This window comes from Galendromus occidentalis, unplaced genomic scaffold (genome assembly GCF_000255335.2).
Source record: "Galendromus occidentalis unplaced genomic scaffold, Mocc_1.1 scf7180000077476, whole genome shotgun sequence".
Classification (NCBI taxonomy): Eukaryota; Metazoa; Arthropoda; class Arachnida; order Mesostigmata; family Phytoseiidae; genus Galendromus; species Galendromus occidentalis.
This window is the reverse complement of record NW_003805464.1, coordinates 822,970-850,279: the sequence shown is the minus strand read 5'-3', so window position 1 is coordinate 850,279 and position 27,310 is coordinate 822,970. Positions and strand designations below refer to the sequence as shown.

The following is a 27,310-nucleotide window of genomic DNA, read 5'->3' as shown; positions in this document are numbered from 1 at the left end:
GAGATTTTCATTAGGAGTATGGAAACTATCCGAAGGGAAAGTTCAAAGGAAAAGAGGCTTACTGTCCATAAATGGGCTGAGAGGTCACGGACTCTGTGTACAGTTATTGGTTCGTTATCGTCCGGCAGGGAAGCTTTTAGAATATAAGCTTTGTGTGAGTGTTTGCTTTCTCATAAAGAGGCGCCATCCGCCATCGACGGCTAGAAAGAGTGGAGCATGCACAAAGAAGGAAACCTAATTAGCAATTATACATGAAGAGCATTAAGAGTCATCATCATTTCCATAAAGGATCATTCGGAATCGAGGAGGTCGTATCCTGGAGCTTAGAAGCAACTTTAGGGAGGTGATGGAGGCATCAATGAGTTTATCGCAAGACTTCTTCATGGACAATGTTCCCCATGCGATCGTCGAAAGCTGATATGGTAATTGCGGCTCGGCTTGTAGCTCCTGATAAGGCAACATAAAGCTGGCCGTGCGTAAATATCGGTTCTTGGAGTTCGATGCCGACGCGTGAAAACGTCTGGCCCTGAGACCGATTTATAGTCATCGCGAAACTTAAGCGAATCGGAAATTTCCGTCGTCGAAGTCGAAAGGGCAAAGACACGTGAGTTTAGTAACAATCGATTCGCGGTATGAAGATTGATGAACCCTTCTTGCATCCTGTCGCGAAGGTACAGATTATCACTCTGGAGAGGATCGAGTTGACGATTAATCTCGTCCCATTGCACAGTCCGTTCTTGACATCCAAGTTACGTAACAACATTACTATGCACCCCGTTTTCAAGTGCAATTCGTGTGGCGGGAGTGTGGCAGGCGACATCTTGTTCAAGAATTCCGTCGGGAAGTTGTACGCATCGCTGGGGTCCTCGACGATTGCATCGTCTTGACTCAAGAATGTGGTTTTGAGAGTCGGGAATTTATCGAGTACGATATCATTGATTCGGTGTGCTTCAGCATGTTTTGGCGTCAAAATGCATATTTCGGTAAGATCGAGATTTTGGAGATCAGAGAAAGCGGCCCCATAAACGTCATCGGCGAGTTTTTTTCCGGATCGTAGGTCTTGCGGGACTTCCCTGATAGAGGGCAGCTCTCCGTTTCCAACCTGGAGAAGTCATTGTCGAAAATTTGTGTCAGTCTCCGTCAATCGCATATTGTGCGTCAATTTAAGCTGATGGAAATGTTTCCACAAATCGGAGTGTTTGAGACACGACTCCACGATTTGGCGTCGAGATCCTTCCTCGACCACTGGCAAAATTTGGCGAAAGTCACCTCCGAGAACCATAGTTTTCCCACCAAAGGGTGCGGTGTTCTGCATGATGTCTTGAAGTAAGATGTTGATTGTCTCTAACGCGGCTTCAGGAGCCATCGGAGCTTCGTCCCAGACGATGATGTCGGTTTCGCGTAGGTCTTGAGCTTCTTCCGATTGACGTTTGATGCTCGATGAGCGGCTATTGTCAGGAACAATCAGTCGAAAGGCAGAAGTCACAGTTCGACCGTTTGGTAATAAATTAGCTGCAATCCTAGTCCAGGCAACGTTGAGCACAGTGAGCTTTCTTGAGACGGCTAGATGATACATCGTCGTATAAACGAAAGTTTTTCCGCTGCCACCGGGGCCGTCAATGAAGAAACATTGACCTTGTTGGCTCCTCGTTGCTTGCAAGATAGTGTCAACAACCAACTTCTGCTCGTGATTGAGCAATCGATATCTTTGGTTTCCTTGAGACTGATGGTGTTCGAGATCGAGAGCGGTCATGCCACAGAGAGGCGGCACCTCAGGAATATCAAGCGGTAGAATCGTTTGAACATTCCTGCCGAGATCCTCGAGCCGACGTGCTATGTCATGGAACGCTCTGGTAACAGCAGTAGCTGATGTCATGCCAGCATTAAGAAGTCTTCCATGAGGTATCCTTCAAACTCATGCCACAGTTCAACTGTATAGGGTGGTATCAAGTCTGCGAAGGTGAGTAGAGCGACGAAAAAACTTCGCAGTTGACACGGCATCCGTAGAGCAGCAGCTTCTTGCATAGAATGGGAAAAATCGAATCGTCCCTCAAGTACTCACTCGCCCTGGCTGCTTCGACGAAAGATGGATGCACAACCCCGTTGACGGTTCGAACATCTTGATAGGACGTGAAACCCTTCCCATAGAGAAGCAAAAGTCGAAACGCGAAACGCTCATGGTCTTGAGGACTGACGAAGTACATCCGCCCAATTGTTTTCGTAGTATCGCGTTTTCGATCTTGCCACCTTTCATTCTTGAAAATGAACTTCTCCGGCATTCCATTGTAGCGAAGCTCACGGCTATCTATCAGATCTGGAGGAAAGCATCCGTGCTCGTTTTCCGAATCCTGACACCGTGCGTTCTTCTCAAAAAAAGCCGTCAAAGTGGAGAGACGGTGTCTCGCTGCCGCCAATGCTGATTCTTCGGTCCCCGCTTCGAAGCGCACAGTCTCGAACCCCGGCAGATGAACTTGCAATCTCGTAAGGGCATCACTGCGATCGCTCATGGCGAAGCCGAAGATTCGATGAGCTGCCTCTGGGGCGCAAACATATCGTGCATCCCAATAATCGGTGATCTCATCCAAATCTTCGTCCTCAGACTGTGCTCCTTGATGCAACCGGAGTCTTGCGCGATCTGGTCCCTTATAAAGGTACTTAAAGAGATATTTGATGGCGTGAAGGAGAGCACATACCTCGACGTTGATATGAGCTTCAAACATCAGCGATATATATGGGCAATAGGGAACGAATAGTAGTGCCTCCCTGCTCCTCCTCTCCTGGTGCAGGGTCGACGGGGCATGCGTTAAGACAAGCATTATTCCATTCCAGAGTCTCGTGGAAACTCTGAATGGACTTGACTCGGCGTACGCCAAGCTCCTCAGTCGCTGCCTTAGTTATAGGATACATCAGAGACGCCAGCTCGCTCGCAGGATCCGTAGAAATTTGGAAGATCTTCGCAGCCCTACCGCTTCCGACAACTCGCTGGCTATGTTCTCTCGAGCTATCGGAGAGTTCCTCTGTCGTCCAAGAGCTAGCCAAGTTCATGGGAGGTGCCACGGGTGATATACATAGGTCGTGATGCCGGACGAGAGCGCGACTTGACTAGTGCCAAGCGTAGATTCGAGCTATTGGTTGCCTCCGAGAGGAAACGACAGTGTCAGCATCGGGCTTCTGTGGCTCCTGAGTCTATCCAGAGCACTTCGATTCGACCTGAAGACATAACGGAACAGATTTTGACGATTTTCGAACGGGGAAAGGCGAGGGAGTCGACTCCTGAAAAGACTCATGTGAAGAATTTGATGTCTTGCCTGGATTGTGTTCTCCCTACGAGCGTGCCTTCTGGAAGAGCCTTCAGTCGAGCCAGAAAGATCAGACATTACTCCCGCGAGCGTCTGATCGACGAACGATTCCGGCGAATCATGTTCGTGCGAAGCATGCTCCGAATCCATGCGGCAAGAGATTCGGATTTCGGATCTGAAGCAGGGGACTCAGAAGATCCGGAGCGTATACTCAAGGACATGTCTGAAGAGCGGGGTTCTACTTCTTAATTTCTCGGACGAATGTGTGTTCATCGTAGATCGATATGGCGTGGACGATCCATCAATCGTAACGGGGTAGAACGGGACCTTGCTTTGATTCAAAGAGAGGATTCATTGGGAATCAGGGCTAACTAAGTTCGAATGTCGTCTTGCTCCAGTAAACAAAATACGATTGAGAAAGCACTCTATGGGAACGAATACAGTATCTCCCAGTCCGATGAATGAATATGGAAGAAGATGGAAACTTGAACATACCGAGCTCACAGCTTCAAGCATCTAAAGTTCAGAGCGACAGCTCGATCAAACTTTCTTATTCGCAGAGCATATCTTTTACGGACTAGACCACGCAGCCAAGGTTTAACGTCCCGGGTACTACTATTCACAAGGGGATTCAAAGAGCGAATCTACCAGGGAGGATCAAGGCGTAGTACCTGCACTTCCGTGAGGAATATTTTTCCGGCAGCAGGGTACAACCCCACGCCACCTCCCGCGCGAGCGGCGTCGTCGCCACTATGCAACTTCGCAAGAGAGGTGACCACCAGTCAACCACCCGACGGTTATTCGCAGAGCATAAAAATCATGAGCCTACAACGGCTTATCGAATTCTGATGACCTTCATGTATTCGAATTTCGTGCCCGCATCCCGCAGCCGAGACCCAAGTCTCGGATCTTCAATTTTGTCGGTGAGAAATATTATATGCATCAGGATTGAGATAAGCTGAAAAAATGATGAGATCGGAGCAGAACCGAGCATCAAGGGGCATATTCAGAGTTGGGCCAGGCGGGAGGCGGGTATTCACGCTACCGTGATGATCCGTAATCGGCAATTCGGGCCGTTGCGGGCCGTCACGGATTGACACGGTCCGCTACGGAGCGCATGGTCCCGTCACGCCCGCAGTCCGCAGTGGAACGTATATACGCATGTACGTACATGAGTTCCCGAATCGGGAACTCATGAATACAATAGAAGAGCACAGATCTCGGAGTCATTGGAATTATCCTTTCTCTACCTCTAGTCTATTCGTACAGAGATGTCTCTCCCTGTTTTTTCATTGGCTCGTCTGTCTCCGATTCGATTCAGATCCACGAGCCTGGAAGGATCGGATACGATACAGCGTACAGCCCTCGCGGGCCCTTTTTTGCGGTTAGTTACTATTTCGCGATATCTCCCACCTCCTACGATCTCAGTGTAAGTCCGGCCGCCACATCAAAAGATGAAGAGGAAGGAGGTAGGTGAGGCTCTGCAGGTTTCCGGGGGACCGCCGGAGTAATTTCGATATGATATGAGATGAGTGACCGATAGCATGATGAGAAACACCGGCGGGCAGGATTTTTTCCCTCCCGGGAGTCCATAGAGATTTACGGGCTTCCTTAGAGTTCAATGGTGGGGTCTCCGTTAGGTCCCTGGGTCTTGTGCTTAGGGTGTATTTAGGAGTCCCTCGGCCTCGGAGACTTCAGGACAGCGGCTCGAGCGGATCGCACCGACCGCGGAAATTTCCCACCTTGCAATAGTTTAGGGTTCAGGGGAATGCCCGATCACAAGCGGCCGCTGGGCAAAGATCATCGGCAATATTGTCTCCATGTACCACTTCGCGAATATCCCTCAATCCCTCATTCTTCCGGAACAAGCTCCCTCCCAAACCCCACAGAGAGATTTTCATATCACACGTTCGTCCGTTCAAGAAAAAAAACGCCGTTCTTTCGTCCGAAACAAACAACCTTGTTTTGAGAAGAAACGCCGTTCTTTTGTTTTTTCGGTCTCCGATGATCTTCGCTGTATATATGTGATCGTCTGCTCCCGCTTGGCTACAGACTGCCCGGCGATCATCACTTCGTGCTGAGAATTCTATTGTCACTTAGAAATAGTTCTCGAAGGAGGAATTTCGAAGCAGGCTCACAATGCCTGACCCCAAATCCAAGTAAGTTCTGCACAGTTCAGAATGAGATGGGGTGTTCTCCGAAGCGTAGATTGTGAGCCCATAAAAAAATGACCGGGCGGCTTTGAGAAGTGGCAAGTCATCATGCTACGTTGCTCAAACGATCGCTGTATTTTCGGCATTTGTCTTCGCCTTCGCTCAATTTCTCGATTGATCTCCGCTGCAGAATCGAGACAGGGGACACGGGGAACAGTGTGCCCCGCAAACCGACGTGAGTTTTTCTTATTGAGATTCTCGAACGCATTCCTTGAGTTCTTCGGGAGGAATGATTCATAAAGCGGTCGCGATTCATTGGATCCGGGCTCTGAATTGAGCTCCGGTGTCGAGTTACCCTGGTAAAGGCTGAAATCGAGCATCGCTCCGAGAGAATTGACACCCATCATCGCTGCCGAATTCCCGAGATCACACTGCGGTCGCGATAGTTCAGAGGACTTCTTCGAGACTAAGCTGCTACATAACTTAGCTGGTTGTACTCAGTGGTAGTAATCGCCAACGGCAAAGCCTCTTGTGTTCTTCTCATGAGGGGGAATGAGCTCTCCCCTCATCTGTTGACCAGCAATGTCTCCACACGCCGATTACCGATGCCACCGCCGAGGATTCCACCCTCGATGAGCATTCCTAGGTCAAATCAAGACAGATGGGAGATTGCCGAATTCTGCCGCAACTCGCGGGTGGCTAGTTTCTCGCTCCGCGATCGACCCCGAGAAGCAGAGGCTGTACCCGACATTAAGGAACCTGATTGGACCGTCGATCGGCTACTCGATGGTGATTTCGATGAATGATCGGGTACTCTATTCTCAAGGGAGAGCGGACGGCTATGAGTGCATAGGCATCCTGGTGCAGATCAGCCTAGATTTCTGGAAGATGAACCCTGAGTTTATCATTGTGAGTTTCTCTAATGGGGGAGTGTCGCTTTTCCAGCCCCGAAGACATCGCCACCGCGATCCTGAAGCCAAAGGACAAGCCCAACAGACTCCTCGTCGATGAAGCTGTCAACGATGACAACTCCGTCATCCATCTCTCACAAACGAAAATGGATGAATTGAACCTTTTCCGCGGAGACACCGTTCTTCTCAAGGTGAGCCAGGAGAAGATGTGCATCGATCCGAGTCATGAATGAATGCTCTATGAAAGCGAGCATGAGACCGAACGTCCATTGAAAACGTCCCAAATCATTCTAGGGTCGCAAACGTCGCGAGACGGTCGCGATTGTTATTTCGGACGATACGTGCCCGAACGAGAAGATCCGGATGAATAGGTGTATTCGTAACAATCTCCGCGTACGTCTTGGGGACATTATATCCGTTCAGGGTTGTCCCGATATCAAATACGGGAAAAGGATCCACGTGCTGCCCATCGACGACTCCGTCGAGGGCTTGACCGGAAGTCTCTTCGAGGTATTCCTCAAGCCGTATTTCCTCGAAGCCTACAGGCCGATCCACAAGGGAGATTTGTTCATTGTTCGCGGTGGCATGCGAGCCGTCGAATTCAAAGTGGTAGAGACTGATCCCGCGGGCTATTGCATCGTCGCCCCCGACACCGTCATCCACTGTGAGGGCGATCCGATCAAACGAGAAGAAGAAGAGGAGAGCCTCAACGAAATCGGTTATGATGACATCGGTGGCTGCAGGAAGCAGCTGGCTCTGATCAAGGAGATGGTGGAGCTCCCACTGCGCCATCCGTCACTGTTCAAGACCATCGGAGTCAAGCCACCGAGAGGTATACTGCTCTACGGACCTCCCGGAACGGGAAAAACGCTCATCGCTCGCGCAGTCGCCAACGAAACCGGAGCTTTCTTCTTTTTGATCAATGGGCCGGAAATCATGTCCAAGCTTGCCGGTGAGTCTGAATCCAACTTGCGCAAGGCGTTCGAGGAAGCTGAGAAGAATTCGCCTGCCATTATTTTCATCGATGAAATCGATGCCATTGCACCGAAACGAGAGAAGACCCACGGTGAGGTCGAGAGGAGAATCGTCTCCCAACTCCTTACCCTCATGGACGGTCTCAAACAGAGGGCTCACGTTATCGTCATGGCCGCGACTAATCGTCCGAACTCGATCGACGCCGCTCTGCGGCGATTCGGACGTTTCGATCGCGAAGTCGACATCGGTATCCCCGACGCAACTGGACGTCTCGAAGTTCTACGTATCCACACGAAGAACATGAAGCTCGCTGACGATGTCGACCTCGAGAAAATCGCCGCGGAAACCCACGGTTTCGTCGGCGCCGATCTGGCCGCTCTGTGTTCAGAGGCTGCTCTGCAGCAGATCCGTGAGAAAATGGATGTCATCGATCTTGAAGACGATCAAATCGACGCCGAAGTGCTCAATTCTCTCGCCGTCTCCATGGAGAACTTCAGGTGGGCCATGGGCAAGTCTTCGCCTTCGGCTCTCAGAGAGACTGTCGTCGAAGTTCCCAACGTGAGCTGGGAGGATATTGGCGGTCTCGAGGGCGTCAAACAAGAACTCCAGGAGATGATTCAGTACCCAGTGGAGCATCCGGACAAGTTCCTGAAGTTCGGCATGTCGCCTCCGAAGGGAGTCCTCTTCTACGGACCGCCCGGTTGCGGAAAGACGCTGCTGGCCAAGGCTATCGCCAACGAGTGCCAGGCGAACTTCATCTCAATCAAAGGTCCCGAGCTGCTCTCTATGTGGTTCGGTGAGTCCGAGTCGAACGTGAGGGATATTTTTGACAAAGCGAGAGCTGCGGCTCCATGCGTTCTGTTCTTCGACGAGCTGGATTCCATCGCGAAGTCTCGAGGTGCAAGCGTGGGTGATGCGGGTGGTGCCGCCGATCGTGTCATCAATCAGATCCTTACTGAAATGGACGGTATGGGAGCAAAGAAGAATGTTTTCATCATCGGTGCCACCAACAGACCCGATATCATCGATCCCGCAATCTTACGTCCTGGTCGTCTCGACCAATTGATATACATCCCGCTTCCGGACGAAAAGTCTCGCATGCAAGTTTTCAAGGCATGCCTGAGAAAGTCTCCGATCGCGAAGGATGTCGACATAGGATTCTTAGCCAAAATCACTTCTGGTTTCTCCGGGGCAGACATCACCGAAATCTGTCAACGTGCTGCGAAAACGGCAATCAGCGAAAGCATCCAGAAAGAAATTCAGCGTGAGAAGGTCCGTATCCATTGATTCATTAATTTTTGAACTCTGCACTCTGAATTAGAGTCATTATAATTCTCTATGAGTGAAAAGAATTCGATGTCCAATCGGGAGATGGTGGTGACGACTAGGAATATATTCACCATGCTAGAAACTTTTGACCGCGGAAGGCCTAAGGACGCTCTACTGTTTCCTTGCAGAACCGTGCCGCAGGTGGCAACGCCATGGAAATGGACGAGGATCCGGTGCCCGAAATCCGCAAAGACCATTTCGAAGAAGCAATGAAATTCGCCCGGAAATCTGTCAACGAGAACGATGTTCGCAAATACGAGATGTTCGCTCAGACTTTGCAACAGTCACGTGGTTTCGGAAACAACTTCCGTTTCCCGACGCAGACTCCTGCCGCGGGAGGCAATCCTGGTGGTCAAGGCAGTTTCCAGAACGACGAAGAAGACGATCTTTACAACTAGAGACTTCAAATTTCCAACGTCATAGGCCGATATGAATTCATTTACGGAGATGGGAGCATTGCTCAGTGAGACGAAGGGGCACCCGGTTCACGGTTTGGTCTGTCCGAGATCATCTGATGAATTCTTCAGCCCTGCAGCAAGACGGCGTGGTGAGGAAGGGGAAAGGCATGAGCTGAGAAGAGACGAAAGAGAGGAAGAAACAACTTTGAGATGAAAAACAAAACGAATAAAATTAAGGCAGATCAGAGATTCCATTCGATTCTAGCCTCGCGGATGAACTCGCTCCGAGCCGAGCCGTAACCATTCGGGATGCATCGTCTGTCCTGAAGTGCCGTTGTTTCCGATTTCTCCGATGAAATGCTTGTACTATCGTACTTTCACGATTCCTCCATTCTGAGGGCGAGATGGGGATTCTGGATCGATGTCGTTCGACATGATGATTATTTGTTTTGCGAACGACTTGATGCTTGAACTTTCTCAGGAGACTTTCGAATTCTATGCTGTCGTCGTGTTGTATCACTGCTTCCCTCGACAATACATGAGAGTTCACTCTCCCATTTGGACTCATCCATGATCTTCGGAGGGGGTGACGGTGACTTACGAGTAATATTCAGAAAGTGATCCGTGATCATACAGATAAATATATTATACCCGGTCAATCGAAAAATATGATTATTAAATATATGAATAAAGATTGTCTAGAAAACTTTGCCTCCCTTCTTGCAATGAAGCCAGATGAAGTGAGCGCTGGGAAGAGATACAGTTCCTCCTTGACTCTGATGTTGGAGACTCTAGCCGGAGGAAAATCTCATGTGACGGAGACTGGGCATCACTTCCCAGGGAGCTTTTCGATTCAGAGCCCATTCGGAGCTCATGTCCCCCGTGCGGGAGGCCCACCCCACCTTTCCTCATCCGCGAGCATAGCCGTTGCGGACGACCGAATCTCGACTCCTGCCACTCCTGATGGCGACAGCATCCGACAGCAGCCCTCACTCTTCGAACACTCATCAAGAATGCAAGAGTATTGGCTTTTATACCCCCCAGTCTGCATCGGGACTGTTCGTTCCGACCGGGAATGGCTCCACGTGCAAGGAGTCCTCGCACTTTGAAGAGAAGCGAAGTGAGGACCTCTTGACCACGGTAAGAAAAACTTCACAGCTGAGGGGAAAGGTGCAGAACGAAGCTATCTAGCGTAGGCCCCCTAATTGACTCATGAGAGAGGGCTTCAAATTCCATCACATCGGAGTTCCGATTCATGGGGAGACTCCGGTGCAGGCAGGCAGGAGGACCGGCTGTCGCGAAGCAGATATAATGCCAGGATCGGAACCCCGGGGGGAAGTTCACACGAGGTAATCATGGTCCCGAGGAAGGCTCGGGTCCATGGAATCAGGCGAGTTGCTGGCTCCCCATGCGGGTGTTTCCTCGGGCGGTGCCTCGTTCGCTTCCGGAGCCGTTGTCGGGCTTCCTGGAAGTGAGACTAGGCTCAAGGAGCGGTGGTGGGTTTTCAGCAGCGTAGATCGCTGATGACGGCAGTCGAAGTCTAACAGCTGGAGGCGGTAAGGGAGGTGACCGGTCATCCCTCTGGGAAGATTGGGGATATCGATCGGCCATCTGGCCGAGGAGCCGAATGCTCTACTCGCACTGAGGGGGCCAGACTTCACCATCGGACACCTTTGAAAACAGCGAAGAATTCCGCAGAATTCACCCGGCAGAATGGCAGTCCCTTCTCGACGACCTCCCGCTCCGAAAACTCGAATCGAGCTCATGAAAGAGGATATACCTCATTCCGGGTGTTTTGCGAGGGGACCTGTGAGCTATCCTCAGAGAACCGTGAAGCTTCCCTCCCAAGTCAATACTCGACGTCGGCCTGATTCTAGGGATTGAGCAGGAGTGCTCAATTTGAACCCGAGAAGGAAACGAATTCGAATAAAGTCAGATTCGACGAGGGAAGCATCGATCGAGGAGGCTTCTGCGTGAAACATGCCCGAGAGAACTCAGTCTATCACGTCAGGCTTTCTCATCCGATTTTCGTACAGACTAATACGGCGAGCGTCGCAGGAAAGCGAAACCTCACAAGATCCACCATCGGAGTATGACTGGAGGAATATTGGGAGGAACCGCCCCATCCCGCTCGAACTTCCAGCAAAGATTATCCGCAACATTGCTCCACTCTCCAAGACATCAGATTTCATCAGAGCCCCCGAACCCCTTGTCTGCGTTCTTCCGTCATATCGTTCAGTGCCGATTGCACGTCATCTCGACTCTACATTTAGCCGCACGCTGACTAATACGAGATCGCGGACAGGCCACGTCGTATATTTTTCCGGGAACGTTTGAACGTTAATCGACGGAACGCGGAGCGAGTTCCGCAAACCGCGCCTTCCGCGCACTAAGTCGTTGTCCCTGATCAGTGCTAGCAATTAGGCAACCTAGAATTTAAGCAAAATTACCCGTTTTTTTCGCACCAAATTCTAAGTAATTAAGTCCAGTCAACAAGCTGGTTCTTCCGGTAACGAAATTGTGTTCACCCCCATCAAAAGTCAACCCAGCAGCGCCGAGAGATTTCACCGCTGAGTCTCAAGCATCTCCGCTTGTTTCGAGAAGAAAAAACGCCATGGCCGGCAGCAAGTGGCACGACCAGGTGAGCTCCATGTCTACATTCATCGAGGCTTGACCGGGGACACGAGAGCGTTTATTCTGCAGCCTTACTCCATCGTTATCAATATCATGACTACCTCCATAGCCGAATCGCTTATCGATGGAGCTGCGCTTACGTGCCCTACTTCCGAGCTCCGACAACCTCCCCGTATTCGATAATAATCATTATTATCCGGAATGATCTATCATCTCTCGACCTCCGTGCCGGGATGGCCTCGTCTTTTCTCCCCGATTCTTGCGGTCGTGTGTTCGGGCTCATCGAATTCGCTGACTGCTCGGGAGGAGCGAGTGAGCGAAACAGTCGGAGGTGCTCGTTGGAGCAATCATCCGGAAGACCCCGCATGCGTTTGAAAACTCGGAATATCGGGGAAAAGCTCGGCGCCTGCGAGTTATTTGAGTCGAAAAGCTTCCTATCCGCTAAGGAGAGACGAGACAGCCAATCGAGTCAACGAGCGTCGCCGAATGATATGACGTCATCGCAGACGAGCGAGTAGCATCTCCAATACTCATGCGGTCAGCTCGTTCATGTCAAATCAAGCGCTCTGCTATCCTCGCATCAATAACCTGCATTGCGGGGGTTTCACTCGCGATAGAGATATTTCGAAAGCCTTCCGCAGCGCCAGCGATTCAATCCACACAGACGTCTCGCTGGGAAGTTCGGCGGCGGTACTCTCGTTGCGGCAGCGCTTCGTTGTCTCGGTATACAAATATCATGCTCGGTAACTCACAGCTCGCGTTTGCTCTTTTCCAGTCTGGAATGGTCCCACAGGAAACCGGTGCCGACCAGCTCCCAGCCGAAAGGGAAACGGGTATCGTGGAGAAAATGCTCATCACCTATGGATTTATCCGATGCTGTGACAGACAGGCGCGACTGTTCTTCCACTTTTCGCAATATACTGGAAACCTCGACCATTTGAAACCAGGAGACGCCGTAGACTTTGAAATGACCTTCGACAAGAAGAGCGGAAAACCTATTGCCGTTTCTGTGACGAAGATTCCGAGCGACATTGCCAGAGGAGCAGGGCAAACACCAATCAATGGTGTGTAGGCTCTCCCGTGTCGAGTCCCAGTTGCTGATGTCTGATATCATTATTTTCCGTCCCTCTCGCTCGAATGGAGACAATACCCTAAATGGATGTAATTTTCCATCCTACAGGAGTCATCACAACCGAATTGAACGCTGAGGGTAGAGGCGGCCGAGTTGCCTACGACAATTGTGGCGAGTGCTTCTTCTTTGAGTTTTCTCGAAAGGACCTCTGCGACCCCACTCAGAGAGGTCCCCTCAATGGACAAGATGTCCAGTTCCTCGTCATTCAAAGCGCTACTGGCAGACTCCAAGCGACCGACGTGCGTCCTGTCGTGTTAACTCCACAACAACAACAGCAGCAGCAGCAGCAACAGCAGCAACAATCTCGCAAAGCTCAACAACATTTCATCACAACTCCAATGGTGTACCCCAGCATGGTGATGCCTATAATGCCTGGCCTTCCAACGCCTCAAGTACTCGCAGCGTACAATCCCGGCTCCGCTCTTCAAGTAACGCACGTAGTTAACGGAAGCCAATCCGTAGGAGTCAACGGACGTATGCTACAGCCTTCTCTCAATGGAAACTCTGCATCAGCAAAAGATGCCGATGCTTCGGCGGGTCATTCTCAGGCGCAGATCGCTGGTCATAAAGTTAACCCCAAAAACTCTCTCAACGTTCAACAAAGTACCACCATACAGCACTTCAGCGGACAATCGACTAAGCAAACCAACTCAGTCCAGCAGCCGGGACATCAGGCGGCTGGCAGCCTCAAGTACATCGGGGCTCCACCGACGACGACGACGACCAACACCTCAACATCTGGCTCAATGCAATCGAAAGGGCAGCCTAAGAACTCGAGAAACTCCAACCGTCTGGGAGACGACGAAGAACAAGAAAATCACAACCAGCGGTTCCAGGGAGTCGTCTGTACGTTCAAAGACACATTCGGCTTCGTCGAACGTGCCGATGTTGTCAAAGAGATTTTCTTCCATTGCAGCGAAGGCTACGACGGTGAGACGAATGAGATTTTTTTCTGCCCTATAACGAGCATCATCAGCATCTAATTTTCCGTATGTTTGCTCCTGTATCATGAGGGAGCTCATTTCTAAATGTGTTTCTTCTCCGTGAAGGCCTCGCTCTTGGAGATGACGTGAGCTTTGATATAGCCACTCGTAACAATCGTACGGTGAGTGAGGATGATTTCATCGAGGCAGAGAAGGAGTTTCGGGAGGGGGGAAGGGGGAGAAATAGCTCGCGGGTTGCCTGAACCCACCTTCGGAATTCAAGGATCCTGACGGTTCCACCTCTCAAATTCCTAATGGGGGCTTTTCTTCAACAGGTGGCTGTAAATCTGCAACGTCTTCCATCGGGTACAGTAATTTTCAACGACCTGGAAGAAAACGTTCGAAAGTGAGTCCCTAGTAGAAGAGAATAGAACCGAAAGAGCTCGTCAACTCCCTGCCGACGAAACGAAGGGAGCTCCAGCTAACGATCGACTTATTCCCCAGGGGAACTATAACAAAGTTGTACAATCCGACGGAGGAGCCTCTGAATGGAAGGGTGGTCTGTGAAGAGAACGGCGAGGAAATTCAATTCGGATTCGGGGACCGTGATCTTGCTCCGTCGCTATGGACTATGAAAAGTGGCGACCCGGTCACCTTCCAGGTTGCGACGGATCGTCGCGACGGAGCGAAACAAGCCACGAACATCATGTTGGCGACCTCGGCACCGGGAGCATTCGCTAGGGAGACCCGACTCACTGGCACCGTCGCAACATTGAAAGAGAACTACGGCTTCATCACTACCGAACAAGACAACACTAAATACTACTTCAAGCTGAACGAAGTGCTAGATCTCGAATTGAGAATCGACAACGTGGTGCAGTTCTCTTTGGGCTCCGAGTTCCAGCACGGCAACCAGAGCGGAGGCTCGATTAATAACCGTCAGGTTGCCATCCGAATCTGTAAAGCGCCAGGTCAAGGCAAAAAGAAACAATCCCGAAGAAGCACGGCTAAATGCACCAATCGAGGTTTCGTTTCGGCACTCAAAGATCACTTCGGCTTCATCGAATCGGAAAATCATCTTGAAGACCTATTTTTCCATTTCACGAGCGTCGATGGAGACATTAAGGATCTCCTGGTGGGCTCCGAAGTCGAATACGCTCTCGTGAAGAAAGACCGACCCAGCGCCGAAGTTGTGCGTTTACTCGAGAAAGGTTCCATACCGAATCTCGAACTTGTGTCGGATGAGGTCATCCCAGGTAAAGTTGTCCGTTCTCTTCGCTGCCACAATCCAGATCAGGTGCCGTACACCGGCTTGATTGAAATGACAACAGCGGCGGGCTCCAACGACGAATCGAAAGAAAATGAGGACGCTGACAATGAGGATGAAACTAATGCCAACAGTGAATCGGGAAAAGCCTACGAGTTCAGTGTGATGTCCCTCGCGAAGCAGGGAGAGGTCCTTCAGAAGAACGACCTCGTCGAATTCCAGCTCGCCACCTCTAAGTCAAGCGGGAAGGTCTTCGCCGTCAACGTGAAGAGCGTCCGTAAGGTCGCGACCATCGAAATGATGAAAGGACAGCTCGCTTTCCTCAACTACGACCTCGAAGGAGGTCGGAAGTTGTCCTTCAACACATGTGACGTCATCGAAAAGATGAAGACCGACTTCTCGGCGGGCGACGTTGTCGAATTCGACTTGGCTCGCGGCCGCAATAACAAACTGGTCGCCACCAATGTCAAACGCATCCGTGAAAAGGAAGCTAGCCCTCGACCAGCCGCGCTCATCAACCGCATTAAATCGATGGCCATTTCGGACGATGGTCCTCGAGTTGTCGCCATCCGCCAACCGAAAGGACCTGACGGCACTCGAGGGTTCCTGCTCGCCGAAGCGGCGGCCTAGATCTTCCTCTCCCGCAGAGGAACTCCGAACAAGCATTCGAGCTCGAGCCTTCGCGTCGAAGATTGAAACGAGAAAAAAAAACAGAAAACCCGGAACGGAAGTCAGTAAATTTCGGTCGAGGACTCCCCAGATCAGTGATCGGAGAAATTTATATGCGGTTAAACTTGTTCGTCGATCGATCAGTCTATCGATCGGTGAACGAGAGACGGTCGGCGAAACTTTTCAACAGTATCTATGTGCATTTCGTTCCTTCTCATCGGCTCTCCCGGGCGACGCGATTGGAATGTCGTTATTATTGTTTTTTCTTGGCATTGGAGCTTCACCGCAAGTACGTGCCCATCCCGTCGCTATCGATACCGAAACATTTTAAATTGTCTTTCGAGAGATAAACTCACGGTACACGCTGACCTATTCAACTTCGAAGCTTGTCTTTTGAAGAAAATGAACAGAGTGCAGGAATTCCTCTCGCGAACAGCGTCGTGACCGGTGAATTCGTATTCCTGTTCAAATCAGGGCAACCGGTCATGGGCCATCGGGGAAGAAAGATCAGTTCCCATTGTTTGAAAGTTGTCGCCGATGGCCTGGCGTCGACGGAGAAAGCCGGACCGTCGAGTTTCATGAATCTCCTCTCTCTTCTTGAACGACGTCCTCAATTCCACGGGAAGCGAAACTGACGTGATCACTTGAAGAAGTGTTCCCCGTCACCGCGATGAGCGTGATGTGGTGGATTAGATCCCCTGAAACGTTGTCATTGAATGCTCATCCGTATAAAATCCGAAGGTTCGATAACCAAGCGAAGACGAAAATTGATTCGAGAACGAACGAAATTCTGAGAGATTTCCAGGTCTCTCCTTCCGGTGAAAACAAGCGCACTTAACGATTACGAAAAAGAGGAGATGGGAGGTCGAAAGTCCCGACAGCGAAGCAACCACTTCGTCCTCTAGTATCCGATTCTGGTGAAGTTACTTGCCTATCTATCTACCTAGCCGGCCATACAACCACTCGCCCGCATACCCACCTTCCTACCAGCCTACATAGCTGCCCAACTAACCATCCGAGCTTGGGGGAGCAGCCTACCGTGTAACAACAAGAACTCAGGAGGGACTAAGAGGTTCAACACGATAGCTTCGGCGCATTCTGCCAAAAAATCTGACCCCGTTCCCACAACGGACCGTCGAAAAAAAATGTAAGACGGCAGGAAACAAGCCAATGGAACAAGCCTGCTCAAATATTGAATCTAACCGATGCGAAGAAGCAAGGAAAAAAAGAAAAAACAACCAATTGAACAACCACATAATCATCAACAACAACAAGAGCATCTAAACACACGTTTAACAACGAGCGAAAAAACCTAAGTCACAAGCGAAAAATGACACATTTACGGGGGGATGTTGAGCTCCATCATTTTCTTCTTTGGATATTTCGTACCCTCGAGAAAAACGATTGAATATAGTCGGCGAACACCTTGTACTCAGCAACAGAAACAAGAGCAGCAACAGAAAAGTCTCGGAGCCAGCTTGAGATTCAGAACTTCTGAGTATGAGAATCATCAATGAGAAGAAACACGAACGCCGACAAACTTTACATCGGAAATAGAAGGAGCGAGAGAGTAGGCAGGAATCAAAGAGAAATTGTTTTCGAAACGTGTAAAGATTTCCCGCGATGATCAAACCTGAAATAAAGATCATTTTGTCATGTGGTCGATGTGTCAAACCAATGAAGAGCAATCATTCCGGATGCCCAATGTACATATCTGTCAGAGATCGAAAACGCCATACAGTACTGAAAGCGGACGAACGTGTGGGAAAGGTGTCCTATCCAGGATAGCAGGATGCCCCAGAACTTTATACATTTCTCCACTGGGCGCGACCGGGAAAATGTCGCCAACCTCATTTGTATTTTGTATTTATTCATTAGTGTGATGAGCGGTAGCTCGCGAGCCGGAGGGCTGCATTCGACAGAGTGAACTAGGGGGGAGGGGGTTTGTACCCGGCGAGAAGGGCTTCTTTGAGACTTTGTTTGAACTTATCATTCTATGTTTACGAAAGCTCCCGCAAGCTGCAAGGGATGTGCAACCATCTTCGTGTACTTCGGTGGCCGGAATGTCTTGGATTGACCTCCTCCCTAACTTCTTGTAACTAGGAACTCTCCATAGGCGACCCCGATCCGGTTCGGTTGTTGCTTTAGAGAGCTATGAACGGAAATGCTGACAAAGCTGATCTGATCCCTCCGTCGAGATTTTGACGATGTGTTGCGTTCGAGGCCAACTGCATCGACCAAGCTTCTTCCGGGAACATTCGTCTATTGATGGAGATCCACTTCAACTCATTATTCACCGACTGATCGCTCTGAGCCTCTCGGTGGACGATGCAGCGCCCTCATTTTTTGCTCCATTGGATAAGAACCAGACCAAGGAACCTCCTCTGGCGACCAACACGGTCGAGACTGCGCCGACTATCTCCCGCGATGTCAAGCACAGTCAGGGGCGCAGAGACTTTCGAGGAGGGATGTTTTTTTCCTTCCCTCCGGACGAAAGCTTCCTCATACGGCTGCCCACAGCAGCAATCGAAGCATTTTTTTATTCGGCCTCCTCGCAAGGAACTCTCGGCCGTGAACTCTTTGGGAATGCATTATAAATATTTGCGTGCTGAAGATTGGATGTACCGCGAGTTGTCCTGAACTTCCGAATACTCGAGCTCCTCAGGGGACTCGGAGATGAGACCGACGAGACGGCCGAGTGGACAGTGCATAATTTTTCATGTGAAGAAAGTGCATTTCGCTTCGCAGCCGCGGCTCCAGAATGCTCCACCCCACACTTGCGCGAGAAGGCACCAATCGAGCTATAGGTTGTCTTCACCTATCAGGGCTCGCCAGAAGATATCCATAAGGCCACTGGACAAGAGGGTTCAGCCCACCTGCCGCAAAGAATGAACCATATCTCGATCCCCGCTCCCTGATCCCCTCGCATCCCTTGACGACTACAACGCCTCTACGGTACGGTGTCCGGCGGTGCTCGAAACGAGGAATGTAGAATGAGCTCGGAGAGAGTCCAATGGGGCCAGAAAACTCAGTCGAGGGTATCGGGGAACGTCTCCGGAGGGGCGCCCGGTCCGCAGTCTGCTCAGGGCATCGCCGATATGGTCCTGGTTTACCGGTGTTCGGAGTCACGCTCTGTCGGTGTGTCCACCACGCCAGTTCCTATTCGGAATCGAAAATCCATGGAAAAATTGCGGATTTCAGATGTTCAGATACTGGAATACTTTCGGAGAAGGGTCAGGGCTTCGTGTAACCGGGGACTTGGCTGCTCCCTGTCGTGAGGGACGGTTGAGCTCCGAAGACATGGCCACGAGGAGTCTGAAGGATTATTCTCGCGCAACGGCCCCATCGACTCAGTCAGATGAAACATAGATCACAACAATCATTCACACTCCAAATGAATAAAAACTTCACGGAGCGGCAGCGAAGTACAAACAATCGCAAACCACAATTCGAGCGGCAGAAACGAGCACTCAGGGCGGAACGAGAACCTTTCATAAATGATCATTTACATGAAATCCGGGGCAAGAGCTCTAATTGGGGACTTTAAAACGTCTTCCGACCAGACTCCGACAGCGAACCTCTGGTCCCGAGCCGAGCGCGCTGGCAGCGAACCAGGCTCGGCCGCTCAGAAGAGGCTCACGAGCACTCAGCATACACATGCAGACCTCTAGATGCGCTCGAACCTACAACATGTGCGGGAATACAGGAAGCCACGACGGATCTGAGAGGTTTGCTGAATGATGGGCGGACGCGCAGGCAGCCAGCCAGGCCGACGTACAGACGGTCGGACACACGCACGATTCGGGAGACAGGCTGGCAAGGCACACACGCAGAAGGAGGAGGGCTGGAATCCGTCCGTGTGTCCAACTTCAACTGTGGAGGAGAGAGAGACTTCTCGTGGCTGCTGCTGCTACTGCTCGGCTGGTCGACGGGCTGCCTCACTGGCGGTGCTTGGTATTGGTGGTTAGTTGGTGCGTGCTGGCTGGTAGAGGGAAAGAACACTAGGCACCCGCTACGAACGGCGGCGGTGGCGGCGGCAGACGTCGGCTGAACTCTGCGCCGTTCGAATCGGGCTGCTCGGCTCAGCCTCGGTCTCAGAGCAGCAAGCGACTGACCGACCGACCGACGGAGCCATCGGAAAACAAAGTTCTCCCTACTTCTCCTCGAGCGGGTTTCCGTCGATCCACGGCGCTCTTTTCGAACGTCAACTAGTTGTGTGACTCCGGAACGAGCGGCGTCGTCACGTCAAACTGCCAACTGCCAGAAAAAGGTCCCAGCCGGTCGTCACAGTGAGGCAGTGAGCAAGATCGCCGTCAGACATGCCCGTTCTGTTATGTTTGTCGCCATTGATCTAAACAAAATTTCCCGTGTCGGAGACCGGAGCCCCAATTTTTCAAGTGGAGATAGTGATCACGGGACCCGACTCTCTTCCGAGCGCGACAGGAGTCCAAGTTTGTGGTCAGTGGAAACCGGTCGCAGAAGACTTCCGTACAGCAGTGGAGGTGGTGCTGCTTGGTCGGAGTGAACGTCTCCGAACAAAAGAAACGTCTTCAAGGGATGAGTAATGCTTGTCAGTGTTCCCCCCCAGATGACCGGCGTCTTCATCACCAAGTTCTCGGAAGAAAACTTGACGCGTGTGTCAGAGCCGAACACAGTTCGGATAACAACAGTGTTCGATTCGAACCACATGTCATGGAGTTCTTGAAACTGGCGAAGCACTAACTCCGACCCGGCTGCCAGCGTTCGACCGACTCATCAGGCGTGATTGTCTGCAGGAGAAAACTCAACTTTAGAATATAAAACGAACTCTTAGTTGTGCCATGGTGGATTGAAGTTCGTGCCTTCGCTATCGACGTCATTTCGAGCCGATAAACGACCGATGACTTGCAACCCATGAGTCGAACGAGCTGCTGAAAACAAAGCACCAGTTGAACTTCGTTGTGAACGCAAGGCAACGCGACCTACTTCCGTTCCGGTCGCATCCACATGGAGCGCCGAAGTTACTCGAGTGGCAAGCGCGAACGCGAGCTGCTCCTCATCTACGACAACCAAGTCAAAGGCAAGTGGCTCACAATATCCATTCTCTGTCATCGTTTTTGACGTGACTTTGATAAGCTGAATCGTTCAACGCTGCCAGAAGCAAAGTTTCCGCGCCTCGGAATCACCCGAGACGATAAACTTTTGTGGAGCGCGGTACAGCTCGTGGAAGCACTCGATTCACAATCATTTTATGCTCGATCTCGAAGAGAGAAATCTCGGGGCTCGGAACAGGGACAAGGATTCGGTACTACTCGATGCCCGCCAGATCTAAAATCGGATCGAAAGGGAACTCGGTGATTTTCCCGCGATAGAGCTCCCAATCGGATTCATTCCGCCAACTTCAGCGAATCAGTTTCACCGGGGGCTATTCCGCTGACGCCACAGCCGGCCTAAATCAGTGCGTGGATTACCATTCGTTGGGTCTACCGATAAACAGATTCAGCTGCAAGGGAAATCCTGGTCCGTGTTCGCAAACTGCTCCACGATTGATTTGTATTGAGCTTCCGAAGCTACCTACTAATCGACGCATCACCCGCTCAGTAACCCACTGTCTGTCTGAGCGACAGATTGCCCGCCTCCAACAGATCGGGGCAGTCTCGCCCCGCTGTGTCAGTCAGAGGGGCTCAGTCAATGAGCCCGACTGACCTGCCCGGACTTCGACGTGGAACATTCGCTGGAATCGAGCGATTCTTTCGATGCATCGGAAAGGTCGGAGCAAGTCTGAACGCAATCCGATCTTGGCATCCTATGATACGGCATATCGCCCTGCGCTCGCAATTGACGGAATCGGTTCATGCCGAGGGGAGGAAATTGCGTTCAAGCAAAACGCGAGCTTGCTCTCCTGTGGGAGGCTGAGCTCCGGGAGAAAATTGCAGTTTCGAAGCTATCTCCACGCAATCTGAGTCTCCGGAAACCAAACCAGCCTGCGAGCGACTTAAAGGTGGATCTTCCTCCATGGGCGGGTACTTTTTGAGACCCTTCCATTCCTGCCAGCTTGTCGCTCCTTCCACGTGTTCCTCGTGGAAGTTCTCCCGAACGTCAGGAATACTCACTCCTCCTCAAGCAAGCATGCATGCACGCTCGTTCGCGGAAGCGTGGAAGCATAAGCGAGCCAGTGAGGGAATAGCTGATTAACTTTGAATAAGCTTTCCCATCAAAAGAACACATGCGCCCGGTATCAGCGAGGTCGGTGGCCGACTCCTCAACGTCAAGTCGTTTCCAGCCTTGTCGCTCATACAGCGCACGCAGTCTACGAGTTTACGAGACTCTGCGAAATACTATTTCCCTCCTTTTTCCGAAGGAGGTCGCCGTTTCCTCTGCTGTCCGTGGCCTCCGTGCAAACAGCTCCTTCGTCGATCGTTCCGCCGATCGAACGAACGACTGACCGACCGACCATTCAGGCACTCGTTCTTCTCTCCGAAACGAATGTAGAAGAGAGGAGAAGGAACAGAGCATTGATCCAGGCTGTTAAGCTAAGCTCCCGCTCGTCGGTAGCCAAACTCCACCGGCCTTGGAGAGTTTGATCAGCCGAGGAAGATTCTCCTCAATTCTGATCGTATGACGAGCGCCTGCGGGATTCGCCGCAGCAGCACTATGTAAACCGAAGAGAAATGCGGGAGGTATCATTTTTGCCGCGAGAAGGATAATTCATTCCCAGATCGAGGGGGAAGGCCCGTCTGCGACTCCCGTCCTAGATCATCTCGTCGACCGACCTATCGATCCGTCGATCGATCAGTCGAGCAACTCAGCCTCGTGTTCCTGAGCACGGTGGGAGTGCTCGTCGAACATTCACAAGTATGTATATTTATACGCACCAGCCCCCGTCTTCGGTGGGAGATGAATGCTGCATCAGCAAAGTATCGGTCGCGGATTTTCCGGTAGGCGAATGCAGGCAAAGCAACAGGTTACCAAATGAGACGGCAACGCCACACCCATGTGCTTGAATCGAGAGAGTGAGCGACTTCCTCTATGGACCGTGACACAGCCATTATATGGGTAATGACCAAGCTTTCCTCCGGCATCGAACTGCCAATAGAGAGCTTTGAATGAGTTCCAAGCGATCCACTCCATCGTTAGGAGTTGATGAAAATGCCAATGCACTACGCGAACGGACTCGCAACTCATTTGCCTGTTTTGTGATTGTGAGAAACACTGGAGACGTGAGAAACACGTCCTCAAATACCTCGAATCAAATATCCGGGATTTCGACGTCAAAGGGGTATGTAAAACAAACTGAGGGGGAGCAGAATCGATTGAATTCGAGCGTCTGGAGAGAGGACGTGGCGGCGCTCGATAGAGAATTCAGTCAATGGGCAAACTCTCACAAGCTTGCTCGCATGCACGCAAGCAAGCAAGCCAGCCAGCGAGCACGTAGATAAACAAGCGTAAACTCCAGTGCCCATTCTGCCGTTTTCCGAGTAATGGCAACGCCGAAGCTTCCCTCGTGTAGTCGAATCGGAGCTCGCCCGCCCATTGACCCCTTACTCTTGCCAGGGACCACGGGAAAATTTTGCTCGTTGAAAAAGGAAAGAAGTCCTTTTGACTCGAGGAATCTCATTCTGAAGATTCGGCAGCTGCTCTCTCAGCGTTCCCCGAGGGCGGGGCTCCGGTTATTCGTCGCCCAGATAGCTCCGGTTATTGTAGATTGACTTGAGAGTGTCTTCTTCGTCTCTCGAAACATGAGACGACAGAAGCAGTGCGGGAAACGGAGATGGAAACTCTGCACTGCAGAATCGCTGAGGACACCGACCCTCACGCTCGCGGTCTACTCTGATACGAGTTTACGCAGTTCCGCAGTCCACATCTGGGATATGATTTCGATCAAGCTCCCGTATCAGAAGCGGAATGACGGCGAAGTCGGCGTCCTTCAGGTCACGAATTTCGAGGAACATGGACACCATTAGATTCTCCGATTCCTTGTACCGACACTTGTCTTATCGTCTGGTACTTACTGTGCGAGGAGATGTTCACATGCGCAAGTTCCCCGATGCCTGTGCATCGGGTTGAGGTATTAAGATCAACACCGGTCGTCCAGTCCTTCCCTCGGACTCACGCGTCGGATCAAGACCTACCAACGAAGCCTTTGAGCGAGAACGATTCTCGACCTTACTTTCCTGACGGAAACCCTGACGGAAACCCTGACGGAAACCCTGACGGAAAGCCTGACGGAAACCCTCACGGGAAGTCTGACCGAGACTTCAGCGAAAAAACCGATGGCAACCATGACGGGGACTCTGACGGAAACAAGGACGGATACCCTTGCGGAAACCCAAAAAGTGGATGCCCTGTCGGAAACTCCTCCGGATACTGCGAAGACGCCATCGATGCTTCGCGACCTCAACTCCGGAGACGCACGATCAGCCTCAGCTCCACGCTAGGGGGCCGCACGCAGTCTGTCTCCTACGGTCCTCTCCGTATAAACTTCGGGGATTTCTTCCCGGAATGACCCGCCGGTGGGGGGGAGAGCTTTCGTAGCAATCGGTTCCTGGAGGAAAATCTGCATCCGGCTAGAGCACCAAGAACTTGACGTGATCGGAACCTTGAATTTTTGCCATGAGCGGAGAGCGATGAGCGATGCTTCTTCACCGATGGTTTTCTTCAGAAGCTTGCTAAAGTTTCATTTCGGGCTCGACAAGCGCTAGTACCATATGTCGAGTATGAGGTTTATTTTGCGTTCTCTCGAATGCCAATGCTGCTGACGGTATGTCTCAAATACGCGTCTAACGATTCGTCTGGATCATATCGTGTCGCATTCCAAGGTCTCGCGACCCACGTATATGCATACGCAAGGCACGTATATATTTACGTTTCGATGCCAGTCCAGCCGAAGATTCGTGACACGTCAGCGAGGAAATAATGACTCGTCGATGAATTCCTCTTAATGGTGAGCCACCCCATGGGGAACCCGTACACGGCTGGGGAACGATATCCGTTCTGGTCGATCGAGGGTCACGCTCCTCCGGCTGCGGGATCCTAAGCATCGATGCTCAAGGTGATGCGGCACCTTGTTTCCTCTTCATATTGCCGCCAAATCTAACGACATCAAGATATCTATACGAAAATAACAATATCTATCTTATATATAGCGATCTTTGAGTCGTGTATCGGAATCGACGAGCGATAACAGTAATGAGGAAAATCGGATAACGTCGACTGGCTGACGGAGCGAGTCGAGGTTTCGTGACGATCGCTTCGGAGCGGGATTACGGAAACGCTGCCAGAGCTCCGGGTACGCGAGGCGCCGGTACGTAGGCTTTGTTCGAAACAAAGCCGCGATGCGAATTTGATTAGCGGCCTCAGCGGGAAATCGAGACTCGAGATCGTATTGCCTCCGTGCGTGAATTATTTCGACCTTGACATCGGCTCCGAGCTGCTTTTCCAACTCTGATAATTTACATCTCGAAAGAGTCGAGCACATGCATCTGTAGAGCCATCGGCTGTCGAACATGTTTCAAACGAAGGTGCAGGAGCATATCCTGCCCGAGGCTGGTACATTTTCTCGCGAAGACGGATTCTCGAGCTCAAAGAATTCCCGTAGCGGAGCGAACAAGTATCGATTCCGCACACGGGGAGACTCACTCACGGGGGAGATGACCGAGCACGGTCCTGAAAGACAACGAAAACGGGACGGGTAGGGTTTCGTTTCCGAAATGTAGCGGTGCTCTGCAAACATCTCTCAGTCGACCGGCCGGTTGGTCGGGTCGTTCCCGAGTTTGCCGAGACTTCGACTACAAAGTTCCGCTGCGCTTTTATCTGTGAAGTTAATCAAGGTGACGATCCAAAAAGGCGACTACTCACACGTGCCTCGGAAACCCGCAAGAGAGAGGTTCTCAGGCTCAATATTCTGCGGTCGTCTGTTCCGCGAACGAGTCCCGGCCGAGGCCCGCTGTTCGACTGTTGGCTTATTCGAACGTTCCCCGCTCCTCCGGCCCGACTCGCTCATCGGAAGCTCGCTCATCCGAATCAGAGCTCGGATCGAAGTCGGGGAATATGACACTCAAATGTGATTGCAGGTAGTGCCTGCGCTGTAATGGAGTCAGCTTTTTGTAGCTCTCGATGCTATTCCGGTCTAGCGTGAGGATCGTTCCTCTCTCAAGGCTATGCATATCGGAATCATCGGATTCCGCGAGCAACAAGTCCTATCGTGGGCGGCGACACTGCTCTCGGGAAAAAACTGAGCTTTGAAAAATTGGCAGGAAATTGTGGGTGCTAAGCTCCCCAACCGAGGGCCCTCCGAGAAGGGAAGTACATAGTTCTCCCGTTCGACAGCCAGAAGGCTCGAGCCTGGAGCGGAATGCCGCCGCCACCGAAAAGTTTCGGAAGGGTCTGCTGTGTCGAGAAGCCTAAAAAAGGATCCGGGATATCCGCTGACGTTGACACGGTGATCATCATCCCACGGCAAGTCTCGGAGCTGCTGCGACTTGGTAGAGTTTCTAGTCCCGCAAAGGATCGTCGAGACGAAAATGGATGATAGCGGACGAGCTGCTTGGCTGGTCGGTGTCTAATTCGCGTAAAATAAATCTCTTTGGTGACACGCTGTGGGATTACGGTTTGTAGTTGCGCTTCCCGATGGAGTTCCGAGCAGCGTTGCTCAATCTATTCTCGAGGCTAGTGCTTTCCGTTCGCTGACTAGACTCGCTCGCGTTCAGGCCAATGCGCGGCGAACGTGTAGAATGAACTTGTGTCGTTGGCTGTGGATCTAAGCGTCGCTACGTCTCTGCTCTTTCAAAGTCTAATTTTGTGCGCAGCAGCGTGGAGCCGCGCGAGTTTTTCCCCATTCCATAGTAATTGGTTCGAGACTCGAGTCCGCTCCATTGTGCTCGTAGGAGGACGACGCTTTCGCGCTTAGCGTTATTCCCGATTTGTGAGTTGTGTTGCCTAGAAGTTCCCACATTCGGGAGGCGAACGATTGAGTAGGAGTCCTTAATCCTCAAATACGGCAAGCTCCCCTTGGAAATGATCAGAGAAACTCCCAGCGATGAAATTGGAAACAACAACAACAACGATCTCAGCCGTGTTGATAATGGAGAATACGATGGTAGGGAACGACAGCGAGCCCGCCGTGAGCCAACCCTTCGACAGCTCGCGGGTATCTCTTTGGAGGGAAAATTCCGGAACTGTATCTGAGCGATGCGGATCGGAAGTGGTCTCTCAGCTGCAAGCGGTCGAGATTTCTCCGAACCTAGCTTTATGGAACTCTCCAAGGTCTCTTTCTGTTTCCCTCATCCTCCCGCCGTTTTTCCGTGTATGTATTCCCCCCCCCCTCCCCTACCCTAGCCTCCCTGTCCCCCCCGTCGGTTGTCCATCGCAAGGCACAGCCTGAATCCCTCGAGCCTGGGAGCGGGCGCACTTGCTCCCAGCCGCATTCCGGCTGCAGATTCTGAGAACAAAGCTTCACAAACGACTTCTCCTCGAGCTAGTCTCCGGAGTGCGAACTTTGTGTCGGTGTCAAGCTTTTCCTCCGAGTTGCGGATGAACCCTCGCTTCCCAATATATGTGAGCCGCGGACCTTCGCAAACTCTGTGGAGCTGATTCCGGATAGCGCTCCGGGGCTCAGGGATCAGGGATGGAGTCTTTTCCT

General features: G+C 51.4%; 2 protein-coding genes and 1 pseudogene across 2 annotated transcripts; 2 read left to right on the top strand and 1 right to left on the bottom strand.

Annotated features, from left to right (window-relative positions):
• Positions 1–364: 364 nt before the first annotated feature.
• LOC100901841 (ATP-dependent DNA helicase PIF1-like) lies at positions 365–1,876 on the bottom strand (annotated as a pseudogene).
• A 3,466-nt stretch (positions 1,877–5,342) lies between these two features.
• On the top strand, positions 5,343–9,769 carry LOC100908373 (transitional endoplasmic reticulum ATPase). Its single transcript, XM_003744987.1, has 4 exons — positions 5,343–5,458; positions 6,398–6,554; positions 6,658–8,610; positions 8,796–9,769. The coding sequence occupies exons 1-4, from the start codon at positions 5,439–5,441 to the stop codon at positions 9,063–9,065; spliced, it is 2,400 nt and encodes a 799-aa protein (XP_003745035.1). The 5' UTR covers positions 5,343–5,438; the 3' UTR covers positions 9,066–9,769.
• Positions 9,770–11,456: 1,687 nt separating this feature from the next.
• Positions 11,457–16,067, top strand: LOC100908518 (cold shock domain-containing Unr). Its single transcript, XM_003744988.2, has 6 exons — positions 11,457–11,706; positions 12,475–12,763; positions 12,880–13,761; positions 13,881–13,936; positions 14,090–14,160; positions 14,259–16,067. Exons 1-6 carry the CDS (start codon positions 11,680–11,682, stop codon positions 15,649–15,651), a joined length of 2,718 nt encoding a protein of 905 aa, XP_003745036.1. The 5' UTR covers positions 11,457–11,679; the 3' UTR covers positions 15,652–16,067.
• The last annotated feature ends 11,243 nt before the right edge of the window (positions 16,068–27,310 follow it).

Bases quoted from the DNA above. Each gene is read 5' to 3' on its own strand.
- LOC100908373 (XM_003744987.1), top strand. From the start codon at position 5,439: ATGCCTGACCCCAAATCCAA. The intron at 6,555-6,657 runs GTGAGCCAGGAG...AAATCATTCTAG, and splicing joins GAGACACCGTTCTTCTCAAG to GGTCGCAAACGTCGCGAGAC. The intron at 8,611-8,795 runs GTCCGTATCCAT...GTTTCCTTGCAG, and splicing joins AAGAAATTCAGCGTGAGAAG to AACCGTGCCGCAGGTGGCAA.
- LOC100908518 (XM_003744988.2), top strand. From the start codon at position 11,680: ATGGCCGGCAGCAAGTGGCACGACCAG. The intron at 13,762-13,880 runs GTGAGACGAATG...TTCTCCGTGAAG, and splicing joins TTGCAGCGAAGGCTACGACG to GCCTCGCTCTTGGAGATGAC. The intron at 13,937-14,089 runs GTGAGTGAGGAT...TTTCTTCAACAG, and splicing joins CCACTCGTAACAATCGTACG to GTGGCTGTAAATCTGCAACG.